This window comes from Candoia aspera, chromosome 1 (assembly GCF_035149785.1).
Source record: "Candoia aspera isolate rCanAsp1 chromosome 1, rCanAsp1.hap2, whole genome shotgun sequence".
Taxonomy (NCBI): Eukaryota; Metazoa; Chordata; class Lepidosauria; order Squamata; family Boidae; genus Candoia; species Candoia aspera.
This window is the reverse complement of record NC_086153.1, coordinates 293755003-293776276: the sequence shown is the minus strand read 5'-3', so window position 1 is coordinate 293776276 and position 21274 is coordinate 293755003. Positions and strand designations below refer to the sequence as shown.

The following is a 21274-nucleotide window of genomic DNA, read 5'->3' as shown; positions in this document are numbered from 1 at the left end:
CTAAACTCTGAGATTTTAGAGTCCAGCTGGGGTTGAGGAGGAGGGGTAAAAGCTGTATTGGGAGACATTTGGAAGGGAAAATCAATAGACATGGGAAGTGTTATACTTCTTCCTGCTGATTCTCCTCAGCAAGTCACCTCCAATCTCTGCAGTAACAAGTACAAGGGAAACACAGACTTGGGGACCCCATGTTCTTTTTGGAATTTCTACTTCTAACTTAACCAACAGAAAAACAAACACTGAAAAGCCTGTTGTAATAAAAACACTTCTTGTCTGCTGTGGTCAGGAGGAAAATAAGTCTTCAATTTTTCTATCTCTTTTTGCAGCCATACAACAACTAGTTGCTTAGTTTAATGTGAATTTTATATACTTAGAATTTAGTATTACTTAGAATTTAATGCATGCACATTAGTAAATGAACAGAATAACTGATAGTTAAGAACTTCCCAGTCTTTTTTTTTTAACATCACCAGAAACTTCCTAAGATTAAAATACATAAAAGGGCATCGTAAACAGGCACTGATTTTTAAAATAATAAAGTATTAAGAACACACCTAGCATTACCTTATTTTTTCTTTGCACCATTTCAATTGTGCTGTATCAAGTTGCGCTGGGTTAAGTTCTTTCATATGAACAGAATAAATGGAGACATATCACATTGTGTCCCACAGCGAGAGTAGTTAAACAAAGACCTCCTCTTAATGGCAAAGGAGAAAAAGATTATTCCTTCCCAGCCTTTAGCCTCCCACCTTGTATAAATTTGATGGGTCTTTTGTGGAGCAATCTAAAGCATAAAATGAGACTGTCAAGTCCAGATACCATTTCTATTAGGAGTAGTACTTTTAAAAAAAAACTATGTATGTTTTTGCAGTAAGCAATTCTCATCTTTATACTACAAAGAGATCTCCAAAATGGTATGAAGATAAATAGATAGATGATAGATAAATAGATGATAGATAGATAGATAGATAGATAGATAGATAGATAGATAGATAGATAGATAGAGTAAACAGCACAGTACTAAATAACCATATTGGCAGGCTTCATTTCAGTGTGTGCAAATTTTCTAGATCTGCATGCCCCCCTGGTTGGACAAGGATGGGTAAGTTCCCCATATTGGAGATCTGTCCTTCAGGGTTTTGGCTACTTTAGTTTCTAGGCCAAGGATGGGGTGTCAATGATCCTTCATGAGAGTTTGGTGCTGATTAAGTGCCTGACTCCACAGGTGACTGGCATAGGTTAAGCTGTAGAGACAAATGAGGGACACTTGGTTGATTGCCCATTTTGCTGCCCAGCAATATTCCTTCCTGAGCTCTTGGATCTTGTCACAGGGTTAGTGTAGGATTCTTCCTGGCTACTACTCCTGGGGGACTTCAATCTCCATGCTCTGCAGGTGGGATCTGAAAAGATTCAGGAATTCACAGCCTCCATAGTAACCACAGGCTTGTCCCAGCTGTTATCTGGCACTACTCATATAGGTGGCTACAAGTTGGATGTGGTCTTTTCCTCTGAGCAAAGGGCATGTGATCTGGATATGGAGGACATTATGATCAGTCCTTTGCTATAGTCTGATCACTTCAATAGCTCATTGGCATCTTTGGCTTCTGCTAGATTGTCAAATTTCCAAGACTATGAACCACCCAGAGTCTTGTGAATGAGGGTAGGATATAAATTTTGTAGTAACAAATAAATGAAGTGTGTTCAGTTCAATATGGCAGACCCCGTGCCCCCTCCAATCAGGTATCCTATGGATGATATCATGGTACCTGATCACAGGGAGGCCTGGAACCATGTTCAGTTGAATACACTAATAATTGCCTTCCTGAATTACCTGTTCAAAATGGGATTGGGCAGATGGTAGTGGAAGTTGCTATGATACAGATCTGCATGGCCCAGCAGAGCATCCATAAATACAATCTTAGAACCTGCCTGGACAGGATTCTAATCTGTTTAAATGAAGGAATACTTCTCAATTTATTTACTTATTTATATAGTACATTTATAGGTTTTGTAACCTGATCAAAAATGTAGACTCAGGGACTTGTACAACAATGTGGTAATAGTGCAGATATAAAAATAACTTAATTAAAGCTCAAACATGTTATAGCAGAAAACCTACTACCCCATAATATGTGTCACACAAAAACAATAATCTTAGATCAAAATCATGGTGGAACAAAATTATTTTAATCGCCTTCCTAAATGACAAGAAGGAAGGGGCCAGATCAGACTCTGGGGTAGTGCATTCCACAACCTGGGGCTGCAACTTCTGCTGGTAAGCGCTGCAGGAGAAGTCCTTTTGAGTACATTCTTGTCAGAAGCACATGTATCTGGCACATCCAGGAATGAAACACCCTTCCTTAAGTGTTATCTTTGTTGGCATCTCTTTGTTTTTGCATGGACCAAGCCACTAGGTTACCATGGTAATTGAGTACTTTCTTAAGTATCAGCAGGGTGAAGAGGTCGAAATTAATTGTCCTCAGTTTGGGTGTTGAAAGCTCCTGATTTGCCTGGAGGGCAGCTTGCCTGGGCTTGTTACTAGTTTCAGTTCCTTTCTACACAGCCTCTCTTCCCAGTCCTCTCTGAGCACATTTGAATACACAGCTTGTAAATATGTGTTTGTGCTTTCTGTAAATATATTTATTTTTATAGAAATGCCTGGTGTGTGATTTTTCTGATCTCTCAGGCCAAACACCTTCCAGCACACTCTGACAATCTTTGGCTCTCATTCTTTCAGTGTTTTAGAGAACTATAAAAATGCACTTGCTTCCTCAGAATTTTAATAATTAATTTAATATTAATTTTAAAATCTATCTATCTATCTATCTATCTATCTATCTATCTATCTATCTATCTATCTATCTGAATTCTGGTTTGTTGTTGTTTGCTACTTTAATACTTACATGAGTAGAAAGATGAGAGTATAAATATAATAAATGTAGGTGTCAACTCTGTAGCTTAATTCCTCCCCAAGGGCTAGTAGTAAGACATGACATTTTTCCTTCACAAATCAAGTAGTCAAGAAGTCTGTGAACAGGTCTTTTCTGTGACTGCATCAATTGGATTGTAAAGAAAAAGGGCATAGCATGGGAGACTGGGTGAGGTCTGAGGAATTGGCTGGTAGACTAAATAAACAACCTGCTGAGACTTAGGCAGCTGTTGGTCCCAACGGCTAAATCTTTTTTAAAGTCCAGAATGCCCAAATAACATTCAGAAGCAGCTCAGATAGACACCTTCCTAATTCACTGAACTATAAGAAGCAGGGAGAGGTACAGCCAGATCAGATTCTGTTCTTACAGCCAACCTCAGAGTTGTTTTAGCCTTCCTGTGGAAATGACTTCATGGCCAGTATAAGTAGAGGGGCTGATGTCAACAGACACAGGAGTGCAAAGTCTTTGAAAGAAGGAGGGCACGTACAAGCACCTATTTTCAACTTGTTGAAGTACCAATATGTTAAAGCAATGAATTATTAAACCATTGTTAAGGCAAAGCTGCCCCTGATGTCTCCACATGCACACAGAACAGCTTCCAAAGCAACTGCATGAGCCTTGCAAAAGACATGGCTGCTTTAAAAATCCAAAAAGAGGTGTTTCTTACATGCTCCTGGGCATTGCAAAGCACCTCTTTCAAAGGCTTTGGATAGCTCAAATAGAAATAATAATTCCACAATCTTTGCAAATTAAGCATTTAAAAAACCCCCCTATAATGTACATTATTATTTTAGTAATATTCCCATGTTTTTTTGGTCTATTTCATGTGTTTCCTTTGACAGGAAAATGGATTATAATTTACCTGCATATCCAGTTTTTATGATTTGCATTAATCATTGCCAAGAGAATACAGCAGTTAGAAAGTCAGAGTATTTTAACTGGCAATACTATAATTTATGACAGTTATGCAAAGTATTGTTTTAGAATTAGTTCTCCATTATTGAATCAGGCTAATGAAACTTTTTCCAAGTCACAATGTAAAGAATAAACTTAATTAAAAATCATTTTTTTTTCACAGAATCGAAATAGATTCCTTTTTGCGCTTCTCTATCCCATTTCTTCCCTTCTTACATGACATAGATTTCATTAATTTTTTAGAATTTTTTTTTAAAAAGAAGAATCAAATTCAAATTTCTTGAATTTTCTGTCACGAATTCTCAAACTGTTCTTCGTGGTAGCAAGCTCCATTTGGTTAGTGGGCAGAGAGAGTGAAGAATATATCTGTACTTCAGCTTCTTGATTTGTCTATTGGTGGCTTTGAAGCCATTTTGACTAGGGCTGGATTACAGAACAAATTAATAATGCCTGTCTTAATTTGTGCTTTCTATAATATGATATTGGCACAATTTACTGCGTTTTCCCTAAAACTGTAAAAGACTTCTCAAATTAATCAAGCTCATGAATTTTTATTATATAATTTCAAAAAATATACTTTTGAAAAGTATTAAGAGATGAGCTGTATATTTAAAGCTTTGATGTATATAATATATTTTAATTAGGGTTTGGTGAAGCCTACCACAACAATTTAAGTGATTAATGAATAAATAGACTGAGAACCTCTGCTCTGAATCATTATTCTAATAGAAACAGCAAGAGCACTCTGTTAAGAGTTGAATGGGTACCTTAATCATCACCCAGAATGCCAGTGCTGCCATTCTGAAATAATGAAGGCAATTTAAAGAACAGTTCACTGACCCAGCTGCATGAACACCACACCTCCCCACACCTTTTTTTGTTTTGCTTTTTTGAAAAAGAGGTCCTAAGGTAGGCAGTAATGGTGTTGTGTCCCTGGCAGCTGCCCCAAAGTAATTTCTGCTGGTGCCAAATTGGGCTGAGAAAGCTGTCCCATACATCTGTACAGTATGTGCAAACAGGGCTCAAAGCTATAGCTTAAGGGATGTCACATACAGAAAGGCCAAGACCTGTTATTTATTGTCCCAAAGGATAGAACCTGAAATCATGGGCTTGTATTACAGGGAGGCAAATTCCACTTGAGTCATGGAAAAGTTCATTACAGTAAGAGCAGCAAAACATCAGAATCACTCGGTGTATTCAAGAAGAGGTTGAACAGCCATCTGTCATATAGATTATAATTCATACTCCTGTACTGAGCTGAGAGTTGGACTAAGTGGCTTAAGTGGGCCCTTTCAAATCTATGGTTTTTTTTTTATTCTATTAACATGCCAAAAAATTTAAATAAGCACTTTTTGAAATCTATAAATAGATTTAAGCCACAATAAAGAATGGTTTATGGTTATGGTTTATGTCAATGTCCATCTTGTAATCTTCATTTTTATAATTAATGAATGATACCTATCATATTGTTTACAATTTAATTTGCTTGCCTGTAAACCAAGATATTAATTGAGCCTCTTACAAACAAACTTGCCGTCAAGGCAAGATGCCATCTCTTTGGAAGCCTATCCTTAATTGTTAGAGATTTGGAATTATGCCATTAGATGGTGAATAAAAACTTAGCTGTTGTTAATATATTCCATATTACTTAGAAATGTTTAGGTCAAGCAGAGTCTCAGCAAATATCCCAGCAAAACAGACAAAGGTTAGAATTGGAATGGATAACAAGCCACATTGCCAACTGTTTCTTCATTGCCCCTTCTACACATATTAAAAGGGCAATGGCAAGCATATACAAGTTCAGTAAGGCTAAAACCTAACATCCAAGAGACCCATCATTGATTGAATTAGCATTTCTAACTATTTCTTCAGAAGCAAGCTGTACATTCCCACTGTAACTGTGGGATGAAACTTCAGTGGCTTTTTGTGCTTTTGCAAAAAGTTTTCCAGATAAGAAAATGCAAAAATCTTTCTCATTTTTGTCATGGTCCTAACCTTAAGCAGCAGACAGAAGCAGACAGAATTTGAATACTGAAAAGGAGAAGATACTTGAATCTTCTGTATCGGTATCTCAAACAACAGTGCTGATGCTGACTGACACTGGCAATCTGGAACTTCAGATCTGCAAACCAGAGTCTCCTGGAACCTAATCTCCAATCCAATAAATTATGTCACATTAGAAATGCCTCCTGCTCTTTGACACTTGTTCACTGGCATTCGAAATACAGTAAGGCTTAGAAGGTGTATAGGTTTCAAGCCATGTAGGTTTCAAGCCAAAGGACAATGCATGGGAATGGTTTGTTGCTAGGACTCTGTCAGGCTGAAATATCAACAGGAAAAAATGCATGTGGACTGGAATTCTGGAATATTAGATCATTTTTGCTTTGCATATTTGTAATCTTTAGGAATAATATTGCATTATTTTTCTACAATTACAATAATAGAAATGGTATTACCTGTAATAAATACGAAGAGTCTGGAGCTCTTCTTCTAGATTTTTATACTGATGAACAGCAGCTTCTCTCTCTTGTTGCATAGCAAACAACTTTTCCTACAAAAGGACAGAAATAGAACAGAAAAGGCATATTATTTTAAACAATGGAAAAAAGTACTGTTTTACAATAGATGGCATTGTGTTTCATTTCAGCAGTAAACAGAGTAATCTTACGGAGGTTTTCTGAGAAATAAATGTAACTATGGTACATTTGAATGTTAGGTAATTATGCTTTGGAGTCAAGCATAAGAAGGTGTGTTCTACTCCAGCATCTTGATTCCAGCAGTGATCAGCCACATGCCTCTAAGAAACTTGTGAATAGGACATGAAATAACAGATCTTTCTCACTGGTTCTGTTCAACAATCTAGAGGTTGTACATAATCAAATTCTAGCGTTACAGTAATTTTGAGTTTGTGTATGTTCTCATTTTAGAAAGTTGACAAAGTTGACACATTGACCAGAAATCCATGTAGATCCAAATTTTTGTAGAATTCCCCAACCTGACCAAAGTGCTTAGATGCCGAGGGAGATGGCCAGGGCAGGCATTCCATAGGATTGGTGTTATTCCTGAGAAGTTCCTATCACATGCAACCCTTCGCTATACTTAAAATGAACTGTGCAAATGGATCAGTTCCTCTGAGAAAGAGCTTAATTTACAGTTAAATACAAATGAGAGAAGGCAAACTGTCAAGTATCTGGCACTGATCTGGCCTTTGAAGGCTATCTGCAGCAGACTCAGATACCAACCAAGAGTCAGATTTGAAAATTAATGTAGCACCTCTAGGAGCTATCAGCTCCATCAATATTAAGGCAGCTCCATTTTGTACTGGTTAAAGTTTCCAAACTCTTTTCAAAGGCAGGTCTAACTGTAACTTATTATAGTTAGCTGGTCTAGCTGGGAGGGCAGTATATAAATATTATGAATTACTAGAAAAAAATTATTACAGCCAGAGCATTATGATTCTCTCTCCCTTCAGCATTAGATCCTTTTTATTTTGTTCAAGCTCACAACATCTATTTATAATACAGAATACATTGAGGTACAGATGATTAGATACAGCTATAAAGCAGGTTTGGGGGATGGGGGATGTATGTGTAATAGAACGTTCATTTTAAATGCAGTGGCACCAGCTTCCCATCCCTAGTTCCTTTATTGATGAGTTTCAGTGACACAGTTCAAACAGTCTTCCATAGTTCCAACAGGCAAATCTTGATTCCTGGCATTCAGCAGTTAAAATTCTATTCATAGGCTGAGCTGCTTAAAGTTTGAACCTGATGCTGCTTCTAGACTTGTAAACCAAACATACAAAACATAAAAACGTTAACCAAACCAAACTATTTTCTGTAATTATACTGTGCCATTGGTAAACAATGTTCTTAAATATTGGGTAAAGCACACCTGAATCAAAGTAGGTGGGTTGTTCCAAGAGGCCACTAATTAACATCCCTGATAATTTTCAGTGTACTGTGAAGTGCCATTGAAAGGGTAGACTGGAAGGAAATGTTTGTAGCAGACACTCCCTCTCAACAAGAGATTACCAGCAAGATTCTTTAGAGAGGTATCACACCTGATACCATTTTAGGATAAAGGTTAGGAGACATAGGTTCTGACTCTCTTTCAATTTATACACTTACTGACCTGGCATTACTTCAGAAGAATCGTTCTGAGATTATAGCAACAGAAGAGAGAAAGGAATTGGGGTAAATGGACTGAAGGGAGTACGCATAGAGAAAGATAAAGGAGGAGGAAAAATACTAAGCTTGTAGTGGTCTTCTCAACATAGAGCAAAGGAGTGGAACATTGACTGAAACAAACAAGAAGAAGCATTCCAAGCTATGAGTTAGGCATATGCTATTAGTGAGAGAAGTCCAGACCATATCAAAGTGGTCAACCTGTTCTCTCGCTTCTATCATTGCAGAATAAATATGAATGCTTCCCTGAATCTAGGGAATATACAGAAAACTAGATGTTAGAAAACAGGACAAGCCAGAACTCTTTTCTTTCACATTTTTCAAGGTGAAGGATTTGTTTCAATTCATTTTTGTGAGCACCTTAATTCCAGTCTGAATTGGTGGAACTTAGATACAAGTCAACTATACTAGAGGACTAGATTCAGGGCAAAATATAATGGAATTTATCAGATGACAATTTCTAAATAATCTATGTGTGAGAATATGGCATCTTAATAATATCAGTGGAAAGACCATTTCAACACTCATTTGACTAAAAAGGTTTTAGAATTTGGAATTACTACTTTCTATGGGCTGAGAAAAATGGCTACACATACAGCTCTTTTCATAAGTTTATATACAAATATATTAGCAGTGTAGGATCCTGATTTTAGTTAAAAAGTGAGATGAATAGTCTGAGTAGGGATCCTCAGAGGATCTCAGTTGAGATGCACAAGCAGTAACCACTACAAAGAATGTTTCCATCATGCACAAAGCTAAGACATAAACATGTCACTCACTGTTTTTAAGGGACTACAGTACACATTTACATTTCTTTAAACCTTATCAGTTTATACAGAAGTTTTTTCAACATTCAAAAGAAGCAATAATCTTCACCCTATACAATAAACATACAATAGCTTAGCTATCTAATAGCAGTAACTGTGAAAGTAATAACTTTCAACCAATATTACACTGGAAAAAGGAGATCGTACCATAAAAGGGGAAAATACATTAGGTTAGGTATAATAAATGAAATATCAAGTGATATTGTATTTATTACTATAAATGCAAGCAGAAACAGAGCAAATACATGATGAACTAGGTTGGTTGAATAAGGGTGACTTTTATTATGGATAACAAAAGTATCAGTGAGAAATCATTTTATTTTTCAGGGTAAACCTACCCACATCCATATCTCTGTAAGTACATGGGAGCCTTTCTTGAGTCAGTCCAGAAGAATTATATATCTTCATAGCCTCCATAACTCTGAGTAGCAGTCTATCATCATAAAAGTAGCTCAGGATGCCCACCTTTCCCATACCTTCTACTTTGGCCAAGTAGGTTCACATGATCAAGTTAACCTAATTAACAACATTAAAAGTATTCCCCTGATTCAGGACCAGTTTAGGCATTGGTCTAGAGCTCCAAAGCTGAGTGGGTGCCAACTCCACCCCTCCTTCCAAATAATTTTACAAATGCAAAACTTTGTATCAGTGGGCAGTGGCACCATCAGTCAATGTGGCCTAGGGGTACCATATACGCTTGAGCTGGCACTGCCCTTGTTAGCAATAGTGCAACATAGGCAAAAACTGCAAATCATCTCAACTAATGCAACATTCCTGCTCAAACTCAAAAGGGAACCAGCAAAGCTTGGACATAGGAAAGTAGATGGGAGCAAGGCCCCAAAGAGAGTGATAGTCAAATTAGGCAAGCATATATATCTCTTTGTCTTGCCATTGGCCAGGGCCATGAGCTTATACACATGCTATTTTTTGCCTTTTCTGCCTTGTCTATAAAATTATTGCTCTGCCTTGGCCTGATACAGTTGTACATCCTTGTGGACCTCCTGCTGTATTCCCTGTTTCCCTCATTTGACCTTTCTCAGCTTTCCCACTCTGTTCTCTTCTACTGCTTTCCCCTCTTTCTCCAGCCTTTTTAAAACCACTGCAGTTTTTTTTAAAAAAATGTTAAAAATATTACAACATTGATGTAACAAAATACATACAAATGTAAGCAATAAGATAATAAGAAATACAAAATGTGTCCTGGCCCCACCCATTTTGGAGTGTAGCTGTGCGAAAGCCAATGTGGTCCTCATACTGACCACATAGTGACTGTTATACATTCCTGCCCTAGTGCTGAACAGGATGGAATGGAGACAATCAAAAGGATATAATATTCTCTCCATCTAAATGCTTTAAGAAAGACTTGGGGACAGTGCTTTTCTATACATCTAAGAGGTCATAGTGTAGGACAAAGAAGAAACTTCAGAAGAGACTGATTTCTTTACACAGATTGTATGGATTATAATACCAAGGTCCAAAATACTTTGTTATTTGGGACATACCCTTACAAAAATACTTTACTGTAATCTTAAGAAATAAATAAATCAGGAAATCTCCAGAGGTCATAGTTATGGGAAACTACAGCTACTCTTACACGTACTGGATACAAGTATATCCTGGTCATGATGAAGTAATAACATTTTTATAATTCTGCCTTAGAACAGCTGGTGATGGAATGTTACTCTACTGTGAGCCACCCAGAGTCCGTTGGAGTTGGGTGGCATCCAAATTGAATAAATAAATAAAAGAGGGGTGACCCAAGACCTAATATTATATAGAGCTCAGAATGTAGTGTGAGATTGAATACCACTGAGCTAATTAGAAACAGTGACCACAACACTATCATGTTTAATTTATAGTAAATGAAAAATTGCCAAGAGTTTTTAAAATTATTTCAAATGAGAAAATTTCTATAAAATGAGGAGTTGAAAGGAAGTTAAGCTGGAAAGTTGAGAGAACTAAATTTTTAGAGACTACTCAACAATGATTCAAAACCACCATAATTGAAACTCAACAAGAATGCATACTGAGATCATGAAAGTTAACATCAAATCTATGGTTACTTGCATGGTTAATGCTCCTTTTTCAAAGACGCTATTACAGAGTGGAAAGCTCCCTTCGGGAAATGGGAATGTTATCTGAACAAGAAAACCAAAAGAAGAATGTAAATTTTCACCACACAGGGATGCAAAAAGAGATTTTGAGCTGCGAGTATCCACTCAATGACATTAAAACCAAAATGAAAAACAATTTTTTAAACAAACAATACATGCAGGGAACTGGGTAGGCAGGTTATAAGCCACAGAATGACGATGGGGTTAAAGTATAGAAGGACATTTCAGACAAGACAGAACTAATTTTTTGCACTGATCACCACAGCAAAAGATGCAGGGCCATGTCAGGTTCAATGTGACCTTCAGAGTTCAAAATGACTTTGGGGGGAACAGGACAGGATGCAAGCTATAGTACTCATGCCCTTGGGGCTTCCTATAGGCATCTGTTTAGCCATTGTGAAACCAAATGCAAGTACAGACATCTTTTGGTTTGATGCAGCATAGCTGATTTTGCCATGTTAAAAGCAACGTATCAGGACATTTTGGAATTAAAATGCTCCACAGACTACCTACATTTCTATCTAGGTTACCTTCTCTCTACTAATGAACCAATCATGAATCAGATCTTGGTTGACTTGGTCATACCAGAGGCAGATTGCATGGAAATATTGGTCTAGTGGTTAAGGTGCTGGGCTAGAAACCAGGAGTCTGTGAGTTCTAGTCCTGCCTTAGGCATGAAAGCCGGCTGGGTGGCCTTGGGCCAGTCACTCTCTCTCAGCCCAACTCACCTCACAGGGTTGCTGCTGTGGGGAAAATAGGAGGAAGGAGGAGTACTAGGTATGTTCACTGCCTTGAGTTATTTATAAAAACAATAAAGTGGGACAAAAATCAAATCAAATCAATCAATCAATCAATCAAGAAAGAAAGAAAGAAAGGAGCTGCAAATGGACCTACAGCAGATCCCAAGGTATCTGTGTGCTATTTTCATAGAAATATTGAATTTGAGTTGGAAAGCAAAGGCTATATCGTGGCCTGCAGGGTTAGAAGTATGCAAGAGCTCCCCGCTCATGCAATGAAAGAGTGTTTGTATGGGATACATATTATTTTAAATTGTTTGAACAATAATTTTGAAGTGAGATAATGATGCCTCTGGTAACTAAAAGAATTTTGTAGTGTAACTGTATTGTAGAGCAATTTAGTGAGAGATGTTTTACTGAATATGGTATTTTAGGAAAGCTAAAGGGCAGTATTGTTTACCTAGAATTGCAGTGCTGGAAAGAATTTCAAGGATTATCCAGTACAGTTCTCCTGCACTAAAACAGAAATCATTATATGTCAAAAATCCCTGACAATCGCTTATCTGTGGCCTTCTTTAAAAAGTCCATTGACAAGTTTCTATCACTTAATCTTTCTGTTAGAAACCTTTGTTTAATGTTTCATTTAGAATACTTACTCAAAACTCTGCTGTCTTTCACCCTCTCACTGCAGTAAATAACTATTGCTTTCCATCTTCTTTATAGCAGTGTTTGAAAACTGCTTTGTTCCCATAATCTCTTTTCTTCTAGACATCAAGAATGAAGATTTCATAAAGTATCTGCAGCTTTGATTTCCGTACTGAAAATAGAGACATAGGTGGATAGAACTAGTCTCCTTTTGGTTTTGTGCTTATTTGGAAGAGGGAAGAGTCTGCTGTGCAATTTTTCCACCTTGATGCTGTTGCTTTGATAGCCATCATCATAAGGGTGATGATATAGCCAGAAACAGGGTGACACTACAGCACTAGAAAACCGGGATATGGGCTTCTAATATAGAACTGAATGGGCTTATGATTAAAGTGATATTTGAATCAGGAAAACTTTTAGTTCTCATTAGCTATTATGTCATGCTAGCTTCAGGAAGAAAATAAATAAGCTTCAGCTTCAAAGGAAATTAGTGCCCCTTTCAACATTACACTTTTTAGTCATGGAATCTGTTAGGCATTCTTAGTGGAGATTAAAAATCACCTATATTATGCTTGATTTGAAAATGACACTCTATCTCAGACTTTTTATATAGAAAGGATATCTTCTGACATTGCTTTCATTACAAGGCACTTATCCCAGCTTTGTACGTTTGGTAGCCAAAAATGGCAAGGAATTCCATCCAGGTGAGTGAGCAAGTTGTGCTGCTGCTGCTACAGCCTACTTGCTTTTGGTCTTAGCCATGAAGAAAGGGAAGTGTGAATTTCCCATGCTGATCTCAGAAAAGAAGGCGTTCATATATCTTAGGTAGTCAGAAAGCCACAAAAGTTGAAAAGCTTGTTTTTATTGGACATTTATGCATTCACGTAGATATTTGTTTTCTCTGGAGAACATGATGTATAAGCAAGTCAGACCAACAGCTTTTACAGCCTAGCTTCCAGCTTCTTACAACAGGAGCTGTCCTGGTTTTTTGAGAGGTGAGAGGTAACAGTGGACAAGGTGGCACTACCACTGGAAGGCTTTTCACATTATACTGGTGCCATGATAGGATGGAAGTTGATGTGGAAGAGAAAAAGAACACATAACTGCAAACACTGAAATAGAAAAAGAAAACTCCAAGCTTGGAATATAGGCAATGGTGGCGATGTGAAATGTAAGCCTGCAGATATATCTTTATCGCTGTTAAAATTATTTTTTTTTAATAATCATAATCCCAGAGACAAATTTTGCCACTTTATGGGTACTGTTTGGAATATGCAGATGATGCTGTATTATGGACTGAGAACTTGAATGATTTGTACCTAATTTTACGTTGCTTGCATGATGCGATAAGGAGTATGAATCTGAAAATGAATGTACCAAAGACCAAAGTTGTTGGGTTTGACAATTGAATGATCAATTGCAAATTGTACATAAATGGTGAAAAACAAGAACAAATAGATGAATTTACATAGCTAAAGAAAATGAGTAGAGAGTCCCTCTTTTGGGGGAGATGGGCAGCAACAAAATTTGAATAATAAATAAATAAATAAATGGCTAAGATGCACAAATGCTTGTAAAATTTAGTGGGTAGCATGTGGCCTGCTACAAAGAATTAATGTTATAAAAATAAGTGAAAATGGCTTTATATGACACCACCTTTCTTCCCACTTCACTGTATGGAGGTGAGAGTTGGGTATATCAAGAGAAAAATAACTGTTAAATGCAGTGGGAATTGCATACTTAAATATGCGTAGTTAAGGAAGAAGAGATAGGTCAAGAATGTATTTTTGCTGAATGTAGATTGAATACAAAAATTAGTGACCACTATGAAAAAAGTAGGTTGAGGTGCTTTGATTTTATAAAGAGAATGAATAAGCACTGAATGGCAAGGCAACTATATTAAGGGTTAAGAAAAATGGGAAGTCTGAGAAAGTGGTTGGAGTTGATTAGATCCTAAACAGCAAAAGGCAATGTATGGAGTGGCATATGGATGTGATGGAAACAAGGATGGTTTACAAGGACAGGAAGATATCAAAAGGTATAGTGAATGCTGTTGATGTAAACCAGTTTTATTTAGATTTACTTTTCCCCCTCTCCCTCCCTTTTTTTTCTTGCCCACTACTCCTCACTCTTTTTCTGCATTTTATATAATTTATCCCAAAAGGGAATAGCATGCTGAGTATGTACACATGTTTGTAGCTTATCAAAAGGCACTTATACTTATTCTCAAGGATTGTGTTTATTTAATATAACTGTTTTGTACCGTATTGATTTTGCTAGTTTCTTGGACTGTTAGTAGAAGGGCAAGATGTATAATGAATACAATAGATGAAAAGGATTGTTCTCAACTCTCCATCTTAAGCTGTAAAATTCTATCCCATTAAAACCAACAGATATTTTTCTGTAGAATTCAGAAGAAATATGGTGACAGATGTTGAGAGCATTTATTGCTAAAATTTGTTGTAGTACATTTATATGCTTTTACCGTTTTTGTTGTGATCTTGAAAAAGATACTGATGAACTAATTTCATTAACCATAGGCCAAACTCCCATTTATGAACTACCACATCTGGGCTGCAGTTAGAGGTTTCTACAGGTTTTTGCTGCCATCTAGTGGTCATCTGGATTTTTGCAATCCAGATATGATAACCTTAGTATAAACCTGTCTTTTAAAACTGAACTGCAAACCTTTGCCTACATGCCAATGCCATTGTGTTGTTGGAGTCTTTGCCAATAGTTTTGCTTTTGTTTGTTCAAAGTATTTCATCTGCTGTCACTGTGACTACCTTACAGTTTAGCACCTGAACACCTGCTGAAGCAAACTTGTCATGCCAGAAACGTTTTTAAAGTTAGGCAATCAACATTCAGTGAACAGTGAGCACTTCGGTACTATTTCCTCCATAGCTTTCAACATAATCAACATTGGGAACTGACTGTACAGTGATATTTGCCAACTGAAATGTTATTGAAGCAAGTTTAATCAAGTAATTTTGAGTACCGTAGAATGACACTATTTTTGGTAAAAGAGAAAGGAAGGAAAAAAGAAAGGAGAAGGAAAAGAAGCAATAAATATAATTTATTAGATTTAACTGCAATATTAGTAAATGGAAAGTATTATTATACCAAGTTGATAAAAAAAAAGAAAACTAATAATCTATATCACATTAACTTTCAGTGTATTCTATTAGCCACTGAGTTTGCTGTAGGAAATGACTGATTTTTTTTATTCATGTCAGAAGCATCACAATTAAAATAAGGCACTGTAAAACACAGAATTTAAAATATAAAATATAAAAGTTAAAATATAGATCTTGCCCAGAAACTGGCAACATTAATTGCATTCTGTTGCGCTGTCATGAGGTCCTCAAATGTGCATTGATCAGGGCTCAAAGGACAAGTGTACATATGTGTTGTCTGCATGTCTCCACAGTCACAAAGGACAGAGGCCACCGGATAGCCCCATTTGTTCAGAGTATCTCTGGATCTTGATATGCCCGTGTGCAGTCTGTTCAGCAATTTCCGTACTTCCCAACTTTCACCAAACCCAGGTGCCAGCTCCTCTGTTGGTTCCATCCAGTGTTGGTTCTTTGTAGTGTTCCATAGGTCCACTCTACTTTTTTTTTCATCGAAATCTTCCATCGACCTAAGGAAACTTTTCCTGGATTTTAATCTCTGAGGAGCTGGTTATAGGCCATACAGAGGGTGTTGTTTGGATATTGATGATTTAAGCCTCTCTCTCTATGCTGCTGCTTCTCTACAGACAGCAGGCAGGGCAATGCCAGCTAGGTGGTAGATCTTATCTAGAGAGGTAGGTTTCAGACATCCGGTAATACTTCTGCTAGTTTCATTCAAAGCAATGTCTACTTTCCCAGCACGTGCTGATTTATACCAAACTTCCATATTCGCCTGCCGAGTAGCAAAGAGCTAATGCTGTTGTTTTAAGGACCTTTGGTATGGCACCCCAAGTAGAGCTCGTTAACTTGAACAATGTCTAAATATATATTAGCAAACATTTAAAGACATATGCTTATTTTACCTTTCATTTTTATAAGACATTTCATTGTAAGCATCTGAGTGAGGTACAAATTTAAAAAATGATTAAAATACATAAAAATAGAATGAATTAAAAACAATTGATATTTAAAACATGCAACTGTAGCAGTTGTAGTTAAGCCTTATATCCATGTCCTGTTTAAAATGATTAAAAACTAATATGGAATAAATACACTAGAAAGCTATGATACAACAAATAACCTGTTCAAGTAAATAGAAATATTCATGACAAATTATTCAAATAATTCTCCCAGTCTCACTTTTATTCAAGTTGAAATTTAAAGTGGCTGACAAAATGCTCCCACAATGCAGTCTCTCATCTGGGTGTTGAGCTGATCCAGTCAGCTTCTGCTAAATAGTTCCATCTTTTGCGTTTTCACTTTCACAGTCCTAGTCTGGATTTCTGACCTGCCTGCCTGACATTTCTTACTAGACCTGTTCTCATGTTGTAGAGATCTGGGCAGATATAGCTCTGTAGCCTTCATAGCCAAACTAGCCAAGATAGTGTCAGACTAGTATGCAAAGCTCCAAGTGGAAAGTAATATTCACTTGGAAAATAATTAGAAGAAATCAGTTTTAGATGGCAACACATGGATGGTTAGTTTTCTTTCTTCCATGCATTTCCATCCAAAATTTCTAAAGTTTCTGTAAGACTTTGGCTTCCCAGTTTGAGTACAATGTAAGCTAGACTCGATAGCCAAAAAGCTTGGCCCAGGTACTGCCAATTCCCTAAAAACCCTTGTATGGGGGGATTTAGTTTATATGGGGGATTCTATATTCAATATAATTATTTTACATGATGGTACTGCAATAAATTGCTTGGGAGAGCCAGTGAAATTATTCACATGACTAGTTCCTCAGGATTTTTCACTTTATTTGGGGAAGAGGATACAAATATATACAAGTTACATAAGTGAGTGGTCAGCAACTTCCACTCATCATTTGATATGGGACACAATGCTGCTGATTCTGGGTATTGTACTAAACTCCACAAAATTCTTTTAATCTACTTGCTCTTGCAATTTAGCAAAGAAATGTTGCAATAAGAAACACCAACAAAGATCTGAAAATCCTAAGCTCTGGATTACCATATTGTGTTCTCCTGCCATTCAGTTCATCAGACAAAGGCTGTGGTGTTCAAAGTAAAAGGAAGAAAGAATAGAAGGAAACGAAAGGGAAAAAAAAAGAAAAGTACAGAATACAAAGTCAATAATATTCCCCCTTTACTCTTTTCACAGACTGGATGTTAAAAGAGTTGTGGCAATTAGGCTTTTGTTAATTACCAGCTGTTGAAACAGATGTGTTGACTGTCCTTATTATCCCACAGCTGGGAAAGGAGAACAATTGATGCTCACTAAAACCAACAGCCAGCTGTTTTGCAGTAATTATCTCCTATTAATAATACAGGTGATAAATGTCATAATGCTTCTATCTGTGAGTTTCAGTAACTAAAATATAGTTACTTTATATGTTTTCAGTTTAAAGGTAAGATTCCATTCCCCCCCCCTCCGCCTTAAATATTTGTGCCAGAAGACCTTCTTAAGTGGCTGTAGCAGTTATTCAACCTAAATATTGTTTGCTGGTACAGTTTAGCTAAATAGGATGTACATGGATCAACTGTGAACCAAGGCTGTTCTAGATACGATTGTGCTAGATCAGAAAAATGTGGTATCTAAAATAGAAAATCTAACCTTTTTATTGAATAACACTGAAGCAGGATTCAAATAAATCAGTTTATGAAATCTGAACGAAGAATCCCATGTTTCTTGATTGTTGACAGACTTTTATGAATTCCTAAGAATCCAGTAAAAGATACAACATTTTGTTTTATTTTCACTGCAAAAATACATAAACTAAGAACGCCTTAAACTGGTTGGTGTGTTACCAGCATTTCTGCCTATCATAATTTTGAGGAGTTTCTGCAACTTGATTTGATTATGATTTGACATTATGAGGGCTTTTTAAAAAAATCTGTTGTAAAACAAAATGAATTTGCAACTCTTGGAAACTATATTACACAATATGCCACAAAATAAAGAACTGGAGAAATTGATAAGTATTCATATTCTTAATGTTTTGTTTCCACTATTTTGTCTAAATTATTTATTTTTGAGGCAGATTTTTGTCATATGTCCAAAATGGAAACAAGTGATGTCTGACTGAAAGTTGATAGACAAAGAATATCATTCTAGAACATTTGTTTGGGAAAAAAAGAAAAAGAAAGAAAATAGAATTTTATTTTTTATAAGCAGTCCAATAAAGGACTACTCTAAAAGAACTTAAATCTGTCAACTAATTAGTCCATACTTAAAGACATTGTCTTATTGAAAACAAGGATTAAGGCATTCACTTTCATGTCCTTTCTTCCATCTCAGGCAAAATTACTATAAAAAGCCTGTTCAGACAACTTTTAAGCTTGACAATAATCAGATACCTATTAATTAAGACAGACAACTAAGGGAATTAGACAGCAAGCAAAAAATCAGAAATCAAACATATACAGTCCATATAAGGTCCACAAACAGTGATGGTTAACACTCTGTTCAAGTTTAAATCTCATATTTAATTGCTATTTAAACATATGCATTTTGAGGTTCTTTTTTAGATATAGTATAACATCATAAAACTATTTCTTTCCAGACACCTTTTAAAGAAAAAATGATGTTAGCATATGTGAATTTATCAATAATATCTATTAAGGCTCTATAAAATATTTTATATAAAATAAATCTAATTTCATAAGAATGGGTTAATACAAATGGTTCCATAAAAGGTCAAAACATGACCAAGAAGTTCCTCTGCTCTAAGCTAGGCTAAATTCAATTTAAAAAAAAAACTTCTGACACTTCTGAGCAATGTATCTTTTCATCATAATATCTTGATTACTGAGGGCCATTAAAAACAAATAGAAACTTAGAATTTGTGGTCAAAATAACTGGATCAGTTAATTTACAGTGCATCTGAACTCTCCTTTTGCACATGAAGTCTAGTTTGGCAAAGAGTGATACCAGAGTCTTCTACTCTGATCATTACATAAGCAGTTATTGCTTTAAACAGTTGTGATGCAGACAGGTGTTGGGCAAGAAGATGCACAAAATAAGGGGCAATAGTTATTCAGAAGTGCGCAATTTCGAGGATAAAATATATTGATTAGGATATATATTTTAGCCCATGAATTCTTCTGGAGCCTAACAACTGGTGTTCAGCTCAGACCCATGAAATCAAAACAACATACATATTTCTTCACGCATTATTTTGAGCTGGGAGGACAGCAGAGATCACAAAATGGACACCAGTACTTTGGGCAATAATCAGGATAACTCTGACCACTAGTTACTGCTTGAATAAATCTGGCTTAGACAAATATGAGGTGGAAAATATCTGTTCAATGCAAGGTTAAATATTTTAAAATGATAGATTTCTGGCTACTAAAATAAAAACTCCTCAAGGTGCAAGCACATAAGTTATACTCCTCAGGCTTTTGAGATAAAATGTATAGATACGCACATAAAGATGAAGAGTACTGAGGCCCATTCTTGAAATATACAGTACTTTGCACTGCTTGTAACTATATATAATCTGGCATTTGCACTGCAGAAGTCCAGTGGGGGTCTTCAACAGTTTAAAGGGGTGTGAATCTCATCAATGCTGTCAGTCTCTCTACTTTCCTCTCTCATCTTTCCCTCTTTTCTAAAATACAGATATTTCACTAAATATAATTCAAAATGGTACTAGGACATATATATGGCATAGGAAGTTTTGTAGGATGTTTGAAGTCAGAATAGGAACATTTTAATAAAATCTTATTGCTGGAAGCTATCCATAAGTTTGGTCTTGACAGAGCTAATAAAATACTGATGTGTGTGTGTGTGTGTGTGCGCACTCCAATCAAGCTCACAACAAAATTCTCCTGGCAACAGTTGCATTGAAACAAAGTTACTGCAGCAACAAGCAACGTCAGAGTGTTAATAATTGACATGAAAAGAATGAAACAGTGAGCAAGGGATAAAGAGGACAAAGAACAATTTTTCTATAAACTTATCCCAGCAAATAATCAAAGTGATGATGAAAGGGGTTTGGTTAAGTGTCACGCTAAAATATATTATCAGATTTTAAATATTCCTATTATCTGTGGATCATACTTCAAAGACAGCATCAGTGCTCAAATTTTGAATTTCATGTCTAGACTATAAAAATGAAGTGCTCAATAAATTCGTGTGTTACTTTTCTCAGCTGGTGTGAACAAGGCACCCAAGGCAGTGCCTATAGGATAGCACTGACTGTTTACCATTTCTAAAGAAAAAAGCAGTACCTGAGTCACTGTCTGAAGGTTAAAATGGTAAATAGTAATTGATTGCTGGATTCCAATCCACTCTATCAAAAGTCACTCTTTTCCAAGGGAGATAAAATATCCAAGTGATCCTGATTAGATTCATGTGATTTGTATGACAACCTTGGGTGAATTGTGCTGTTCTGTTAACATCCATGATGTCTGTTGCTGGTGGCTTCATATGACAGAAGGAGAAAAACTAACAGTGCCAAGGCCAAGTGAAAGCACAGTCAAACTAGATATGGGATGCTAGTTGAAGCTAAACTAGATATATAAATTAACAAAAGTATTAATTTCTCGTTTTCTTGTTACATGAGTTTGGAGGGATGGGATTTAAATAAATACAAAAACATATGTGAATGTATAAGCTAGAACAGCAGAATAGGATCAAATGGCTACAGGTATTTTACTGCATTGTTTGTAAAATCCAGGGCTTGAAGATTCCATACATTAAAACACAGAGCACACCGAAAGCAGTACTCAACTTCTAAATAAAATACGTCTTCTAAAATTACAGTACTTTGTTTATAAAGCTG

General features: G+C 36.3%; 1 protein-coding gene across 3 annotated transcripts in view; it reads right to left on the bottom strand.

Annotated features, from left to right (window-relative positions):
• The window catches only part of MIPOL1 (mirror-image polydactyly 1), a 201554-nt gene that overhangs the window by 46039 nt on the left and 134241 nt on the right, over positions 1-21274 (bottom strand). For all 3 annotated transcript variants that reach the window (XM_063290062.1, XM_063290061.1, XM_063290063.1), the window contains exon 9: positions 6302-6396. In XM_063290062.1, coding sequence (XP_063146132.1) covers positions 6302-6396 — 95 coding nt within the window. The remainder of the gene's footprint in view (positions 1-6301; positions 6397-21274) is intronic.